The sequence below is a fragment of the Schistocerca americana genome, chromosome 3 (assembly GCF_021461395.2).
Source record: "Schistocerca americana isolate TAMUIC-IGC-003095 chromosome 3, iqSchAmer2.1, whole genome shotgun sequence".
In the NCBI taxonomy this organism is placed as follows: domain Eukaryota; kingdom Metazoa; phylum Arthropoda; class Insecta; order Orthoptera; family Acrididae; genus Schistocerca; species Schistocerca americana.
The window spans coordinates 983,071,641-983,088,197 of NC_060121.1; the positions used below are offsets into that span (position 1 = coordinate 983,071,641).

The 16,557-nt window shown below is 42.9% G+C and overlaps 1 protein-coding gene across 2 annotated transcripts in view; it reads right to left on the reverse strand.

Moving 5' to 3' along the window:
- LOC124607114 (regulation of nuclear pre-mRNA domain-containing protein 1B) overlaps positions 1–16,055 on the reverse strand; it is a 77,635-nt gene extending 61,580 nt beyond the window's left edge. For both annotated transcript variants that reach the window (XM_047139311.1, XM_047139312.1), the window contains exons 1-2: positions 15,835–16,055; positions 15,446–15,685 (exon numbers count right to left, since the gene is read on the reverse strand). In XM_047139311.1, coding sequence (XP_046995267.1) covers positions 15,446–15,685; positions 15,835–15,988 — 394 coding nt within the window. In that variant the 5' untranslated portion in view covers positions 15,989–16,055. The remainder of the gene's footprint in view (positions 1–15,445; positions 15,686–15,834) is intronic.
- Between the last annotated feature and the right edge of the window lie 502 nt (positions 16,056–16,557).

Below are 16,557 nucleotides of genomic sequence, written 5' to 3' on the forward strand. Positions count from 1 at the left end.
GCAACCCAATTCAGGCGACGCAACATTGGGCGACTTGCACAGCGATATAGATGAGATGGTGATGAGGGCAACATGGCACCCAGCCGACGGGCTGCATTTGCCTTGAGTTATTTAGGGAAATCGTGGAAAACCTAAATCCAGATGACCAGACAAGTTTGAACCGTCATCCTCCTGAACAGAGGAATTTACTGTGAACAGTTCAGTGATGGGTTTGTTCTCATCACAATCAACAGCAAACCAACTCCAACAACGATAGTTCAGGTACACATGTCGACACTGCAAGCTGAAGATGGAGGGAGAGAGGGAGGGAGAAAGTATATGAGGATATTGAACTGGTAATTCAGTACATAGAGGGAGATGAAAATCTAATAGTCAAAGAGAATATAGGATTGGTACTAGGAATGAGTGAGGAGAAAGACTAATTGCATTCTGCAATAAATTTCAGCTAGTAATAGAAAATAACCTGTTCAAGAATCACAAGAGGAGCAGGCATATTTGGAACAGGCTGGGAGATACAGGAAGATTTCAGTTAGATTGTATAATGGTCAGGTAGAGATTCCGAAATCAGATACTGGATTGTAAGCAGACAGACTCAGATCAAAATTTACTAGTGATGAAAGAGTAGCCTGAAGTTTAAGAGGCTAGTCAAGAAGAATCAATACACAAAGAAGTCAGATATGGCAGTATTAAGGTACGAAGCTATACCCTTGTAAGTTCTCTGCCACTATACATACTGCAACAGGGATGTGGATGGATGGATGGATGGATGGATGGATGTATATGTTGGTATGGGCATATGACAGCAAGGAATTCAGCACCACGGCAAAATCAGTTTCAGAAGAGTGTCAGTAAAGTACACTAAACAGGACACTAAAGCAGCACAGAAACTAAAAGTAACAAAATGTGGAAAATGAGTGCGTACCCACATGGAAGCACAAAACGAAGTATCATGGCAATATTAAAACATTAACTAAACACGAAGAAACTGGTAGAAGGAGTTAAAACAATATAGCCAATGGACGTGGCTGGCCGACCGCAAGAATAAGAAAGAGTGAGCCAGCCACTTTACAACACACCAAAACCTCCAGATTAAAAGCTAAGACCAGAGCCCAGACACATTATGAAACTTTAAAACTTTAGTCACACTCATCTCATCATCAACTAAAAAAGAAGGAAGATCTCCACTGATATTTGCTTCTGCCCTTGCATCATGGTATAAAATGCACACTGTTAAAATATGGCGTACAGAGACTTGCACGCCACAAGCATTACAAAACAGGGGATCTGCTCGCTGTAGCAAAATGCCACATGTAAGAGGCCAGTGCCCAATTTGAAGACATGCGAGGGTCACTTCATCCCGCCTGAACAACCAGCAGGAGGAACATCATGGCCGAATAGTTTATTTCAACAACTACAGTTTATTGTCCATTACTGTCAGCCATTCCTCATCCCAGAACTGCATAAACTTCCTATGTAGTGCAGAAAAGACAGCCTGCAGGGGAATACGACACTGTGCCACATCCTGCCCTCTGCAGGCCTCCTTGGCAGCCTGCTGTGCCACACTCCATCAGCTTCGACAACCGTGCATCTCATGCCTACTCCGAGCACCTGCCATCCCTCCCTCCCACATTCCTAGCTGGCAAAACGGCTGCCTCCTCTGAGCTACTAGCCATCCACCCCCAACCACTCTCCTTGCCTCCCACCTCTCTGCCTCCTACCGACCCTACTCAACACAACACCCAACTGAAGTTAGACCACATGGTGAAATGTAGCACTGGCATTGTGCAGGCAGCTGGCACTATGCAGAGACTTAGACATAGGTGTGTGAACTCTAGCTCAAAAATGGATTACTCCAAAAGCTAGCAAGGTTTTTTTTTTTTTTTTTTTTGTGTGTGTGTGTGTGTGTGTGTGTGTGTGTGTGTGTGTGTGTGTGTGTGTGTTCCTGATGATTACTCAACATTCTTCCTTTCCCTGAGTGACCTCCTTTACTCCTAAAGTATTTAGGTTCTACCAGAACTTTCCTACAAAATTAAAAGAGATTATTGACCATGGAAATCTAAAACTGAAAAAATTAAGAAAGGAGAATGGGTTACCACTCCACTGCAGATTATTGTACAAATGTAATACTCCAAGTACTAGTCACATTGATTGGTTTGTTGATTTGGGGTATAAAGGGAACAAACTACTGGACCATCAGTCCCTTTTTCCAGATGCAAACATGGCACAAGGTAAGACAACACCCAAATTTAGTTTGACAAAGTAAATGGGGTTAAAAGGAATGAGAAACCACACCAAAAGAGAAAACAAAAGAAATGAACAAGAAAGCGGGGAAAACATATACCACGAGGAAAAGTAGAGGAAGGTATTAAAACCAGAGAGCAGAGATGGTCTGGGCTGGCTAATCACAAGAATAACAGAGGATGAGCCAGTCACTCTGCAACCCACTAAAATGTCCAGCCCAAAAAGATAAGGCGAGATGAACACACACAGAGAAAAGACGAACACCAAGACAAACAAATGCAAAGAAAGGGTGATAGAGAGTTAAAATGGAGGGAGGGCGAAGGCCTCAGAAAGAAGAAGGCCAGACGCCCACCCTTAGATGGACCGATACCCCCCCCCCCACCCCCCCACTCATGAATAAAATGTAAAACTAGATCTGCTGTTGAGGCATTCTCGCCCTACACCGTAGGTAGGGCACTGGGAAGGGTAAAAGTCCGCCACCACGACAGTCGTAGAGGAGCCACAGTGACATCGAGGTGGGTCCTCGCGACAGAGGAAGTGACCATCTGTTAGCCACGTATGGCCAATGTGCAGCCGGCAAAGGACAACAGATTCCCTGCGAGTGGCTCACATGGATAACCGCCACACATTTGTTGTCTCCTTGATAGCATGGAGTTTATTTGGTGTACTCAGGGTGCGCCATTCAGTAACCCAGATCGCAAAAACTTTACAGTGGAAGACTGATTGCAAATTGGTCTCTGTCAGGACAATCCCCAGAGATGATTTACTGGTAGCCTGTTTGGCCTGGTGGTCAGCAAGTGCGCTGACCAGTATCCCGACATTTTCTGGGGTCCAAATGAAGGTCACGGAATGTTCACTGTTGCAGAGGGCATAAAGAGACTCCTGGATAGTCATTACCAAAGAATGTCTAGGGAAGCACTGGTTGAGAGCTTGTAGGCTGCTTAGGGAGTCACTACAGATGACTAAAGGCTCACCGGAGCAGGAGTAGATATGCTCAAGAGCGCGATTAACGGCAACTAACTCTGCTGTGAAAACGCTGCAGCTATCTGGCAAGAAGAGCTGTTCAGTATGGCCAATGTGAGCATAAGCGAAGGCAACAAGACTGTCGACCATTGATCCATCTGTGTAGATTATTTCTGAGCCCTCAAACTCACCAAGTACACAGAGAAATTGCTGGCGGAGGGCCTCAGGTGGAATTGAGCCTTTGGCGACTTGCAATAGGTTCAGCCGAAGCTGTGGCTGAGGTATGGACCATGGAAGCGAACGGAAGTGGACCCTATAATGAATCATCCTCCTCTAACATTTTGCATAGGTTAAAATTATCTCAGCTGTTTCATTAAAAGAATTCATACGATTTTGTACACGATTTATTATATTTCTGGCTAAAATGCATACAAAAGAAGTTAACATGTTACAACTGATATGTACTAACAGTTAAAATTACTCTTCTTTTAAGAATAATTTACATTACAAAATTTCTGGCATACTTAAGATTCATATTATTAATTGCGCAATCAAATGCTAATTATTAAATTTGTTTCTGGATTTATGAGGGCCTTTTTTTCTTCCCAACCTCCTATTGCTTAGTATAGGAGCTACGTGAGCGGCAGAAAGTTGACATGCACTGTAGTCTACCGTGCAACTCTCTCACTACACACTCCGCCATTGCCGACCTCAAGGCATCAGTCTGCATGGCACTACAGCCATGTAAACATGGATGCTGTCATTGTGAATTGTGAGGTATAATTGTAAGGTATAATTCAGTTTCTGCAAGCAGAAGGGAATAGTTCAGCAGAAATTCATCAGAGAATGGGTGGAGTGTACGGTGATAACTTCATGACTGATGGCGTAGGTGAACGGTGCCGAAAAGCTTAAAGATAGCCGAAATGACAAGCACAATGAAGGGGGCCACGGATGCAAGTCTGTTGTTACTGCTGACCTTGTTGAACGAGTTGACAGGATGGTTAGAGAAAATCGTAGGTTCACCATATCTGCTTTATCTATGGAAATTCCGAAAGTTTCAAAATCTGTTGTACACTCTATTGTTACTGAAAATTTATGCTACAAAAAATTTTGTAGCTCATTGGGTTCCAAAAATGCTGACGGATGCCCACAAAAGTCACCAAATGGCGTCAGCTTTGAATTTCCTCGGCCGTTATCACAATGAAGGAGAAAACTTTTTGAAATCAATTGTTACTGGAGATGAAACTTGGATCCAATACGACACGCCAGAAACAAAACGACAATCACAACAATGGATGCATCCAAATTCACCAAACAAACATTCAACAACAGAAAGGTTAGGGCTACCATGTTTTGGGACCAAGAAGATGTGTTGCTCAGAGTTTATGCAGCACGGAATCACTATAAATGCAGCTACTTATTGTGAAACTTTACGAAGTCTGTGGAGATCCATTCAAAACAAACAAAGAGGAATGCTGATTTCAGAAATTGTGTTGATCCATGACAACACTCGTCCACACACTGTTGGCACAACCAAACGGCTCCTTGAACAATTGCAATGGGACATTTTTAATCATCCGCCGTTACAGTCCTGACCTGGCACCTAGCGACTTTCACCTTTCCCCTGAACTGAAGATGTGGCTAGTAGGGCAGCACTTCCAAACCAACGAAAATCTTCAAAACAAAGTCAGTGCTTATTTGAAATCATTGGCGACAACATTTTTTGAAAAGGGTATTGCAAAGCTTGTTCACAGGTATGATAAATAGCTCAATCTTTTTTGGTGATTACGTTGAAAAGTAACCATAAGTGTACAAAACTATTGGTAGTAAAATAATTGTTTTCTATGAACTTGTCTTTTATTTATAGCCTATCGGAGGTTGAATAAAAAAAATGGCCCTTGTGTTTATGAAATAATGATATAATTGGTAAAGATTCTACTCCTGTTGAGAGAAAGTTTGTAAACTCCTTTGCTTTGTAAACTCTTTGGAAATTGTGAGTACCGCAGAATGTAAGTAGTAGTGGGAATGCCTCAGATGGAAGTAGACGTTTTTATAAGTGTCACCAACAATGTAATTGAATGTGGAAATTATACAGTCGGCGTGATTTAGAAGAATGGGATAAAATAAAGACATTCACAGCAACAGGCAACTCTTCATCACTTATTTCGTCTTCAAGAACCCGCAACGTTAAATCAAAATTTTCAGCAGCAAGAATGTACTCCTAGACACAACAAGATTTTGAGGCAGCAACAACAACAACAAAATAATCAAGATAAGTAGAAAAGTTCTTCTTTTGTAATCTTACCCCTCTCAAAGTTTCAAAAGTTGTGCAAAGAAAGAGAACTTTAATGGTGATGTGTGGGAGGGTAAGATTACAACCCGCAGGAAAGGTGGTAAGGTGGTAATGGGAAAGTGTTGAGTTAAGTAAGAAGCAACCGGACATGGATGGCAAAGGGATTCCCAGTTCTGGGCCGCTGTTGTGGGATATGGATCTCTGTGTTAGGGAAAAGGACACAGTAATTTCGATGGTGAGACTAACTATGAATGTGGGCGGTGTAATTTGCAAGCAATAGTTGCCGCCAGTGCCACAATGGAGGAATGCCAGCTTCCACAAGGAGGCCGTTCATGGGGCTCGTTCAAAAGTGGTGGAATAGGGTCCAGCATACACAGTGCAGAGGGCGATGTGGAACCATACACCATGCTACCATAATCAATTCAAGACTGTACGAGGGCTTTGTACAGCTGCAGCAGTCTAGGACGAACAGCAACCCAGTCGGTGGGGATCAGGCATCGAATAATATTAATGTGCCGCCAGCACTTTTCCTTACGCTGATGAAGATGGGGAAATCAAATTCAGCAGACATCAAAGACCAGTCCCAAAGGGCAGCAAGTCTCCACTACATCAAATAGTTGGTCATTGAAGTAAAGTTCTGGATGGGGATGGACTGTACGATGACAACAGAAGTGCGTGACACAAGTTGTGGCAGCCGGAAACTGAAAGCCATGAGTGAGGGCCATGACTGTGCCTTCCATATAGCTCCCTGCAGCCAGCATTCAGCCACAACAATAGAAGAGGAGCAGAAGGAAATACAAAAATCGTCAGTGTGTACGAAGGGAGATATTGACAATTCTACTGCTAATGCAAGACCATTGACGGCGACTAAAAAGAGTGGGACACTCAGGACAGAGCCCTGCAGGACCCCATTCTTTTGTATATGGGGTGCACTGTGGGAAGCACCAATGCGAACTCTGAAAGTATGGAGTGACAAAAAGTTCTGTATAAAAATCAAGAGCAGGCTCTGGAGACCCCACTCATGCAGAGTAGCGAGGATGTCTTGTCACCAAGTGGTATCTTAGGCCTTCCTCAGGTCAAAAAAGATGGATATAAGGTGGTGTTGCCGGGAAAAGGCCAATCGAATGGCAGGCTTCACGTGCAACAATTTGTGAATGGGGAGCGTCCTCGGCGAAAACCGCCCTGGGATGGAGCCAGAAGGCCCCGAGACTCCAGGAACTAACACAACCATTGGCTCACCACACATTCTAGCAGCTAAACACAGAACACTGGTGAGGCTAATAGGATGATAGCTATCAACATCTAGTGGGTTCTTCCTGGGCTTTAGCACTGGAATGATGATACCTTCCTGCCATTGTGATGGGAATTTGCCATCACTCCAGATGCGGTTGAAGATGGCGAGGAGGCGGTGTTGGGAATCCACTGTTGGCTCACCATACATTCTAGCAGCTAAACACAGAACACTGGTGAGGCTAATAGGATGATAGCTATCAACATCTAGTGGGTTCTTCCTGGGCTTTAGCACTGGAATGATGATACCTTCCTGCCATTGTGATGGGAATTCGCCACCACTCCAGATGCGGTTGAAGATGGCGAGGAGGCGGTGTTGGGAATCCACTGACAGATGTTTCAGCATTTGTGAATGCATGCGGTCTGAGCCCGGGGATGTGTCAGGACAGCCGGCACGGGCACAGGGAAATTCCCAAACACTGGAGAAAGCATTATAAGGCTCAGGGAGGCATGGAGCAAACGATAGGTGTTGTCGTTCCACCCTGTTTGAGGAGAAGAAAGATGGGGTGGTAATTCTCAGATGCAGAGATGCAAGCATAATGCTCAGGAAGATGATCTGTAATTATGTCTGGATTGGCAGATATAGCTCCATTTGTGGACATTCCAGGGAAACTTGCAGGGTTCTGATAGCCGTAAAGTAGGCAGAGCTAGGTTCAAACCTGGGAGGGGAAGGTTCGTGTTCCAATGGTGGTGACAAAGCATTCTCAACACTCCCGCTTCCTTCGTTTGATGAGAAGGCGAACCTGGGCACACAGCCGTTTGAAGTTAATAAGGTTCTCCAAGGAGGGGCGGCGCTTATGATGTTGGAGAGCCCGCCGCAATGATTCCTGGCGACCACCAAGGCACTGATTTCTGCCAGAGGCAACCGGAGGAACAAGGGATTGCTGATTCAGCTGCGGAACAATGGTATTAGTGACAATGTGGATCACTTCATGCAATGGATACTCAATGTTGGTAGCGGATGTAAAAGTGTCCCAGTTAGTCTTGGAAGAGTCCACCTGGGCAAGTGTCGAGATGAGGGATGCTGGGGTACGGACAGGAAGAGTGGAAAGCGGTCACCACACAAGTCGTCATGTGCTCACCAGAGGGATAGATGGGAGAAGGCCAGGACAGCAAACCAAGGGATCAGCGGCTGAATAGATGCCACGTGCCACACTGAAATGCATGGGGGCACCTGTATTTAGAAGGCAAAGGACGAATTGAGTAAGTAGGTCCCCAACATCTTTGCCATGGCCAATAACCTTGGTGACACCCCACAAAGGGTTATGGGCATTGAAATCACCCAGAAGAATAAAAAGTGGAGGGAATTGCGAAATATCTGGAGGAGGTAGATGTTACAGATGGTAATTTCCTGTGTTGTCCTCACCCTGACAGCTTCTAAAGGTGTTTGAAGGGGCACAGGTTCACTACAGACAGAGCTAAGGACGAAGGTGCTAACTTCAACCCCAGGATGATTTTTGTAGTACTCCGGATAGCCACGAAGGGCAGGGGTACACATTGCATGAAACCACGTTTCCTGAAGGACACTGCAAAAAGCAGGTGTAACGCTTAAAAGTTGACATAACTAAGCCAGGTGAGAGAAAAAACAGCCGCAGTTCCACTGGATGACGACACTTTCTGGAATCAGGGTAGGCATGTTGTGACCAAGGAGACAGGTTATGCCTCAGACTTTACCTGCTGCCACCAGTTGAGTATTTGCATTGTCAATGAGGTGTCAGTGAGATCCAGGTCCTTAGGGGACACTAAAATCTCCACGTCATCCTCAGATGCAGAACTGATAGGAAATGGTGGTGTTGGGGCTACTGGAGGGCCCTGTTTCTTAGCAGTCTTCTTCTTGGTTTGCTTGCCCTCTCGCTTCTCTTTAGGGACTTCTCCAAAGTAGCTCCAGGCATGGAGGGAGACCGTGAAGCTCTTTGTCCAGCAGCTTTTGGCTCCTTTGGTCACAAGTGAGTGTCCGCTGTGGCATTAGTGGAGACCTTGGAAGAGAGAGTCCCAAGGGACCCCTTCTGCACGAGAGAAGACGGAGGAGGCTGTTGCTTCTCTAGCTGGGGGGGGACCCTTGTCCCTGCATTTCAGGGGCATTATTGCTCCCAAAGTTGGTGCTTCGGGAGCAACGGAAGAAGACTTGCCCCCTACCACCAAGCAGGCGGCATCTCCTCCGGAGGGCCTACTGTTCACAGCACAGAGTGTGAAACTACCGCCACATGTGGCGGTGATGTTGACGTAGCTGCAGTATATGTGGGCGTCAACCGAATGGGGTGCAATCTTTCAAATCTGCATTTAGCCTCTTGGTAAGTCAACCAGTCCAGGTTCTTGTACTCCAAGATTTACCGCTCCTTTTGGAGTACTGTGCAGTCTGGCGAGCAGGGGGAGTGGTACCCTCCACAGTTGATATAAGTGTGAGGAGATGCACTTGGAGTATTTGGATGCACTGGATGTCCGCAGTCTCAACATGTGGCACTGGAATTGCAGCACTTAAGGCACTGCATAGGGGGACGGATGTATGGTTTAACGTCACAGAGGTAAACCATCACTTTGATCTTTTCAGGCAATGAATCACCCTCAAAGGAAAAGTAGAAGGCACCAGTAGCAACCCTATTGTCTTTGGGTCCCCTGTAAATGCGCCAGATGAAATGAACACCCCGCCGTTTTAAATTGGCATGGAACTCATCGTCAGACTGCAAGAGGAGGTCGTGACAGAAAATAATCCCCTGGTCCACATTGAGGCTTTCATGGGGAGGATTGACGGAAACAGGAATATCACCCAGCTGGCCACAGGCTAGGGGCTGGGGATGCTGCCTGAATCAAGAGAGAACCGTTTCTCATCTTGGACAGGGCTGTCACTACCCTAAACTTATTCTTGAGATGTTCAACAAACAAATTAAGGCTTTGTAGATAGAAAGGAGTCCCCATCCATTCTGCTACAGACTAAATACCTTGGCAAAAATGGCTCTCCTCTTTCTGTAGCCCAACATTCCTTCCATGGTGCAGCGAGGGAGGGAAACGATTTATGGCAATACCTGTCAGCATCATATTTCATGTTTCCCTTTTTAGAACTTGCTGGTGCCGTTCGGTCACCAGCAAGAGATGACTTGGTCCGCTTCATTGCAGGTCATTCACCCTGATAGCACCCACTCCGATCAGGGGCTGGCCCCATGGGCAAAGGCCACTTTGCATTATGGCTGTTGCTGGGAGTCCTGATGCCCCAAGAAGATGGGCATCTACTCCTTGGCATACATGGGGAGTTTACAGCTCAGGCATCAGCAGCGCAATCCCTGTGTTGCCAGAGGGCTACCACCAAATAGGTAGACGATGGCCCCCACAACGGACTGGCTACCGTGCTGGGTATGGGGTGCAGAGAAATTCATTATTGTCATGGGGGCAAAAAAGGACAGGAGACAACTGAAGAAGATGACGTACCCCAGAAAGTGTCCTCGCCCAAATAGTTGAATTGCAGGTGGAGATGTAAAGCCATGACGAGAAGAGGTTTAGGAGATCGAATCTAATGGCACTATGGATAACTGGTACACCTCGTAAGGCATCCTTTCCCACATGGCCTGCACTTCCGTAGAATTCGGAAAGTGGCAGGTCAAACCGTAAAATAGGACGTGAACTTACAGGGACGAAAAGTGGGAGACATTTTTAGTTGCCCCTTTACAACAGGCAGGAACACCTCGGGCCTATTCTAACCCCCAGACCCGCAGGGGGAAGTCACACTGACAGTCATTTCCCAACCAACACTGTGCTGTATTTCATTTGTTGTTGATAGCCTGATCATGAGGGTAATAACGGTTAGTGGCTACCACCTACAACTAAAACCAACAACATTTGCCACGAGACGACTGTAAATGAGTGGGTCTGTTACTTCACAAAGTACAACCCATCTGCAGGCAACTGGTAGGCTGTTGTAATTTTGAATTGTAACCAAGAAATTAATCACTATGAGTTCCAGAGCAAACTGAACAATTTCTTGCCACCTTAGTTGTCAAGCCTGCAATATAAAAAGAATCTTTTGGGATTACAGAAGTTTTTGATTCCACCCATCTGCTTTAACCCATAATATCATCAATATGGCACAAATGGCCATTCTAAGCATCTCCAATATGGCGCCTATGACGTCATTACGTACACACGACAAACACGAAAATTCATATAAATATGACAATAACATCTTCCTCCAAAAATACAATCAGACTAACGGGACAACACAGGAAATTGGGTGTTTTATAGGGTGGGGCAAGCTAAACATAACAGTAAAACACACACCACGATCCCAAAACACACAAAATGACAAAAAAATTTACAACATTCCACTACACCAACAAAATCTACAGGAATCTGACACTTCCCTTGACCTCTACAGCTCAACCGCAACTGTCGATACCACAAAAACCCCTAAAAATTAGAATCGGACATTTGTCTTGACCTATATGTTTCAGCCACAGCTGACGATAGCAAATCACCAACACCCTTCTTTTTTTTGTCATCAGTCTACTGACTGGTTTGATGCGGCCCGCCACGAATTCCTTTCCTGTGCTAACTTCTTCATCTCAGAGTAGCATTTGCAACCTACGTCCTCAATTATTTGCTTGACGTATTCCAATCTCTGTCTTCCTCTACAGTTTTTGCCCTCTACAGCTCCCTCTAGTACCATGGAAGTCATTCCCTCATGCCTTAGCAGATGTCCTATCATCCTGTCCCTTCTCCTTAGCAGTGTTTTCCACATATTCCTTTCCTCTCCGATTCTGCCTAGAACCTCCTCATTCCTTACCTTATCAGTCCACCTAATTTTCAACATTCGTCTATAGCACCACATAGCAAATGCTTCGATTCTCTTCTGTTCCGGTTTTCCCACAGTCCATGTTCCACTACCATACAATGTTGTACTCCAGACGTACATCCTCAGAAATTTCTTCCTCAAATTAAGGCCGGTATTTGATATTAGTAGACTTCTCTTGGCCAGAAACGCCTTTTTTGCCATAGCGAGTCTGCCTTTGATGTCCTCCTTGCTCCGTCCGTCATTGGTTATTTTACTGCCTAGGTAGCAGAATTCCTTAACTTCATTGACTTTGTGACCATAATTCCTGATGTTAAGTTTCTCGCTGTTCTCATTTCTACTACTTCTCATTACCTTCGTCTTTCTCCGATTTACTCTCAAACCATACTGTGTACTCATCAGACTGTTCATTCCGTTCAGCAGATCATTTAATTCTTCTTCACTTTCACTCAGGATAGCAATGTCATCAGCGAATCGTATCATTGATATCCTTTCACCTTGTATTTTAATTCCACTCCTGAACCTTTCTTTTATTTCCCTCATTGCTTCCTCGATGTACATATTGAAGAGTAGGGGTGAAAGGCTACAGCCTTGTCTTACACCCTTCTTAATACGAGCACTTCGTTCTTGATCGTCCACTCTTATTATTCCCTCTTGGTTGTTGTACATATTGTATATGACCCGTCTCTCCCTATAGCTTACCCCTACTTTTTTCCGAATCTCGAACAGCTTGCATCATTTTATATTGTTGACGCTTTTTCCAGGCCGACAAATCCTATGAAAGTGTCTTGATTTTTCTTTAGCCTTGCTTCCATTATTAGCCGTAACATCAGAATTGCCTCTCTCGTCCCTTTACTTTTCCTAAAGCCAAACTGATCGTCACCTAGTGCATTCTCAATTTTCTTTTCCATTCTTCTGTATATTATTCTTGTAAGCAGCTTTGATGCATGAGCTGTTAAGCTGATTGGGCAATAATTCTCGCACTTGTCAGCTCTTGCCGTCTTCGGAATTGTGTGGATGATGCTTTTCCGAAAGTCAGATGGTATATCGCCAGACTCATATATTCTACACACCAACGTGAATAGTCGTTTTGTTGCCACTTCCCCCAATGATTTTAGAAATTCTGATGGAATGTTATCTATCCCTTCTGCCTTATTTGACCGTAAGTCCTCCAAAGCTCTTTTAAATTCCGATTCTAATACTGGATCCCCTATCTCTTCTAAATCGACTCCTGTTTCTTCTTCTATCACATCAGACAAATCTTCACCCTCATAGAGGCTTTCAATGTATTCTTTCCACCTATCTGCTCTCTCCTCTGCATTTAACAGTGGAATTCCCGTTGCACTCTTAATGTTACCACTGTTGCTTTCAATGTCACCAAAGGTTGTTTTGACTTTCCTGTATGCTGAGTCTGTCCTTCCGACAATCATATCTTTTTTGATGTCTTCACATTTTCCTGCAGCCATTTCGTCTTAGCTTCCATGCACTTCCTATTTATTTCATTCCTCAGCGACTTGTATTTCTGTATTCCTGATTTTCCCCAGAACATGTTTGTACTTCCTCCTTTCATCAATCAACTGAAGTATTTCTTCTGTTACCCATGGTTTCTTCGCAGCTACCTTCTTTGTACCTATGTTTTCCTTCCCAACTTCTGTGATGGCCCTTTTTAGAGATGTCCATTCCTCCTCTTCAACTGTACTGCCTACTGCGCTATTCCTTATTGCTGTATCTATAGCGTTAGAGAACTTCAAATGTATCTCGTCATTTCTTAGTACTTCCGTATCCCAACACCTACAACTACAAAAATTGGAATCTGTTATTTCCCTCGACCTATATAGATCAACCACAACTATTGATATCAAATAACCAACACCTACAACCACAAAAATAAAATCAAAACCACAACACCTCAAAAACTCCAAAATCAAACATTCTTACATAAATTAAAACGCAATTAATACATCAGAAATATATAAAACATCACAACTAGAGACAAAAAAAAATTAAAAAGAAATTCCAGCACTGCAAATTAGGTCACCCCACACACACACACACACACACACACACACACACACACACACACACACACACAACCAACTCAAACTCCATGCCGTAATGATGTCACACACTACAACACCCTTATGTCGCAGGTCAAAGCAGATGGGTGGAATCTGATGCTTCCATTGACCCAATTTTTTGTTTACTAATCAGCTTCAAGATGCTGCAGCAGAAGTATATTTAATTAAAATGTGATGATGGTTCCTGACTTATCTCCTTGCACAGTTTGTTGTTCAGGTCCATTATAGTACCTGTGACAAACGGCTAGTCTCAGAATGAAACCCAATCTGACCAACAAAGATGTCTTAAGTTAGGTTCTGATTATGACCTTGAAGCAAATTCAATGATCTCTCCCATCACAAAGCCTTGTCTGTCACTCGGTTATTCTTGCAAAAGTACTGCTGCAAGCCTTTTATAGAAACAAATCTTGTCAATAAAAATGGCATGCTCGCAAAAATAGAGCACAATGTGCAGAGTGAAGCACACAAGATACTTTGTCTGTTATCCTCCTTATCAATTCAGATGTTGTTGAACAAACAGGAAGTGCACAATCTGTTCAGTCCTGAGTGTCAATTCTTGGCTATTTACCTCTGAAATATTAATGTCTCGAAATAGGATTCGCAAGATTATACGAAATGCAAGATCGGTAAAGTATAAAGTAAAATTTGTGAGCAGATTGCAATTTCTGATGGGACACATTCTAATTATCAGTAATGCTCATACTGTCTTGATTATGATGGCCCACTGAGTAAGTTGAAATGGGGGGGGGGGGGGGGGGAAGAGGACGTTAAAGAAGTTGTTTGATATCACAAGTAACTTCAAATTTACAGTTTCAACCGGAATGATGAAACATACAAGAACAGAAACTCTAGATAATTGTATTAGCAAAGGCTGGGAAAAAGGACGGGAAAGTCTTTTCTCATATGTAAGCAGCATTTTAGGATTCTTCAAGGATGATGAATTTAGCTAAAATGAAACTTGGTAAGTTGACAGCTACAGGTAAAAACAATTTTTTTTCAAGAGCTGTACTTTACTGCCAGAGTTAAATAATTAACTACTTCATATTTAGATACAGAAACACCAGCTATTTCTAATGAAACAAAAATGAAGAAAAATACTGATCATCTTTAGCAAGGTGAGAAACATAAATTCTATTAAATAAACTGTAGCATTTGGCAATAACACAACCCTATAATTACAGCCCTGTGCAGAGAACAAAAGTTGAACAACTGAGTCAAATATCTACTTTGGATTTATCCTAGTTTCAATTTAAATAAGCCATCATAAATGTAGGTATACCTATCAAAGCTCACCCGACGGTTTGCAGCCCTCCACTAAAAACCTCATAAAACTTAATTTATTTTTGTCTTGATCTCAGATTTTCAAAGTTTAGCTTTATTCTGCAAAGAACACCGTTTAAAATTTCTTTCAGATTGGAGATGGTTAGTTGGGCCTCATTGGGCCACTTGGTGCATAGTGATCCACAGTTAAAATCTAACAGTATTTCACGAATATCACAAAGGGACACAATCCAACCTTGGTTATAAACATTTTACTCTGTTAATAACAAACTTCCCCCATCTGCCGAACATTGTGCATATCTCAATTGGGATACTACATTTCCACTTCATACAAATTGACTAATCAGATAAATAAATCAATACAAACAACTGGAATTGGAATTTTTGCACAGCTGCAGGGAGTTTCTAGGTAAGTTTTTGCAAACTTGACACAAAGGAAAGATCTTGGTAGTCTCAAGATTCAACCTTAACATCAACCTTAAACAAATAATATGAAAAATAAATAATCCATGTGTCACTTACCCAGAGCTTTCTTGAATTCTTTTATCATCTTGCTGTCATAAACACCTCTTTCTTCCCAAACTTGTAGTATTCGATTGAGGTTCCTAATCGTTTTTTCATCACATTCAGGAAGAGAAAAATGTTCGAAGGCCTTTTTGAGAACACTTCCAAACTCCTTCCCAAATTCAGGCCCTTTTCTCTTGCTATTTTGAATAACATCATTCGCTAGATACATAAAGGTCAGCTTCCTATTCGCGTTGCCTAGAATTAGGAATTTGCAAAACATACACATACCACACGCTCAATCTACATTTTAGATACTATTCTTTGATCCAGTTATTATTTCAAAACATGACATACGCACAAACATTACATATTTTTATATTTTTGTTTCTCGTGTTCAAACTTACTTTTTAGAAAATCTTTGAACCATACTTTCACAATTGCGGCATGGTGTTTTCGGTGATGAATTAACCACAGGGAGAGAGTTTGTATGCTTTGCTGCGAACTGTTAAGGTCTGCAAGTTTCTTAGATAATGCCGACTCCGTAAAGCCAGCCATCATTTCATACGCGTTCTAGATAATCTTTCCATTTGCACGTAAATAACACATCGCTTCTCTATTGTTCCAACGATACAAACATTACAGTGCTGCCAACTAGAAAAAAATAATGTTTATACCAACAATGTTTCAGTCTTTTATTGCGCAGTGTTGTCCACATTGTTACACCAATTTTGTAGAGCAGAATGCGTTGCTCTGCTGTTTTCATAGTATTGTATACACTTACGGGTATTTCTGTCACCACAGTAAATTTTGTGAGAGATCTCAATAGTAGTCTACTGTGATAAGGGAAGTACCAGATATAAAACAACGATGCTCATCTATATCTATGATCTACAATCGGTACCGGTACCATATGTAAAAAAAAAGCGAAAAAAAATGATGTGCTTTCATTTTAACTTACTGGTACATGAACTTTTTCGGTCACAAATCTTAAAGACTAGTAATCTTATCTTCGCGGGAGAAGGCATATAGAAGTATAGTTCTAGTTTCTATATTTAGACTCTTTTTATGACATCTTCGTTGATATTGAGTCTTTTTTCCCTTCCAGATCTTTCGTCATTTTGAAGACG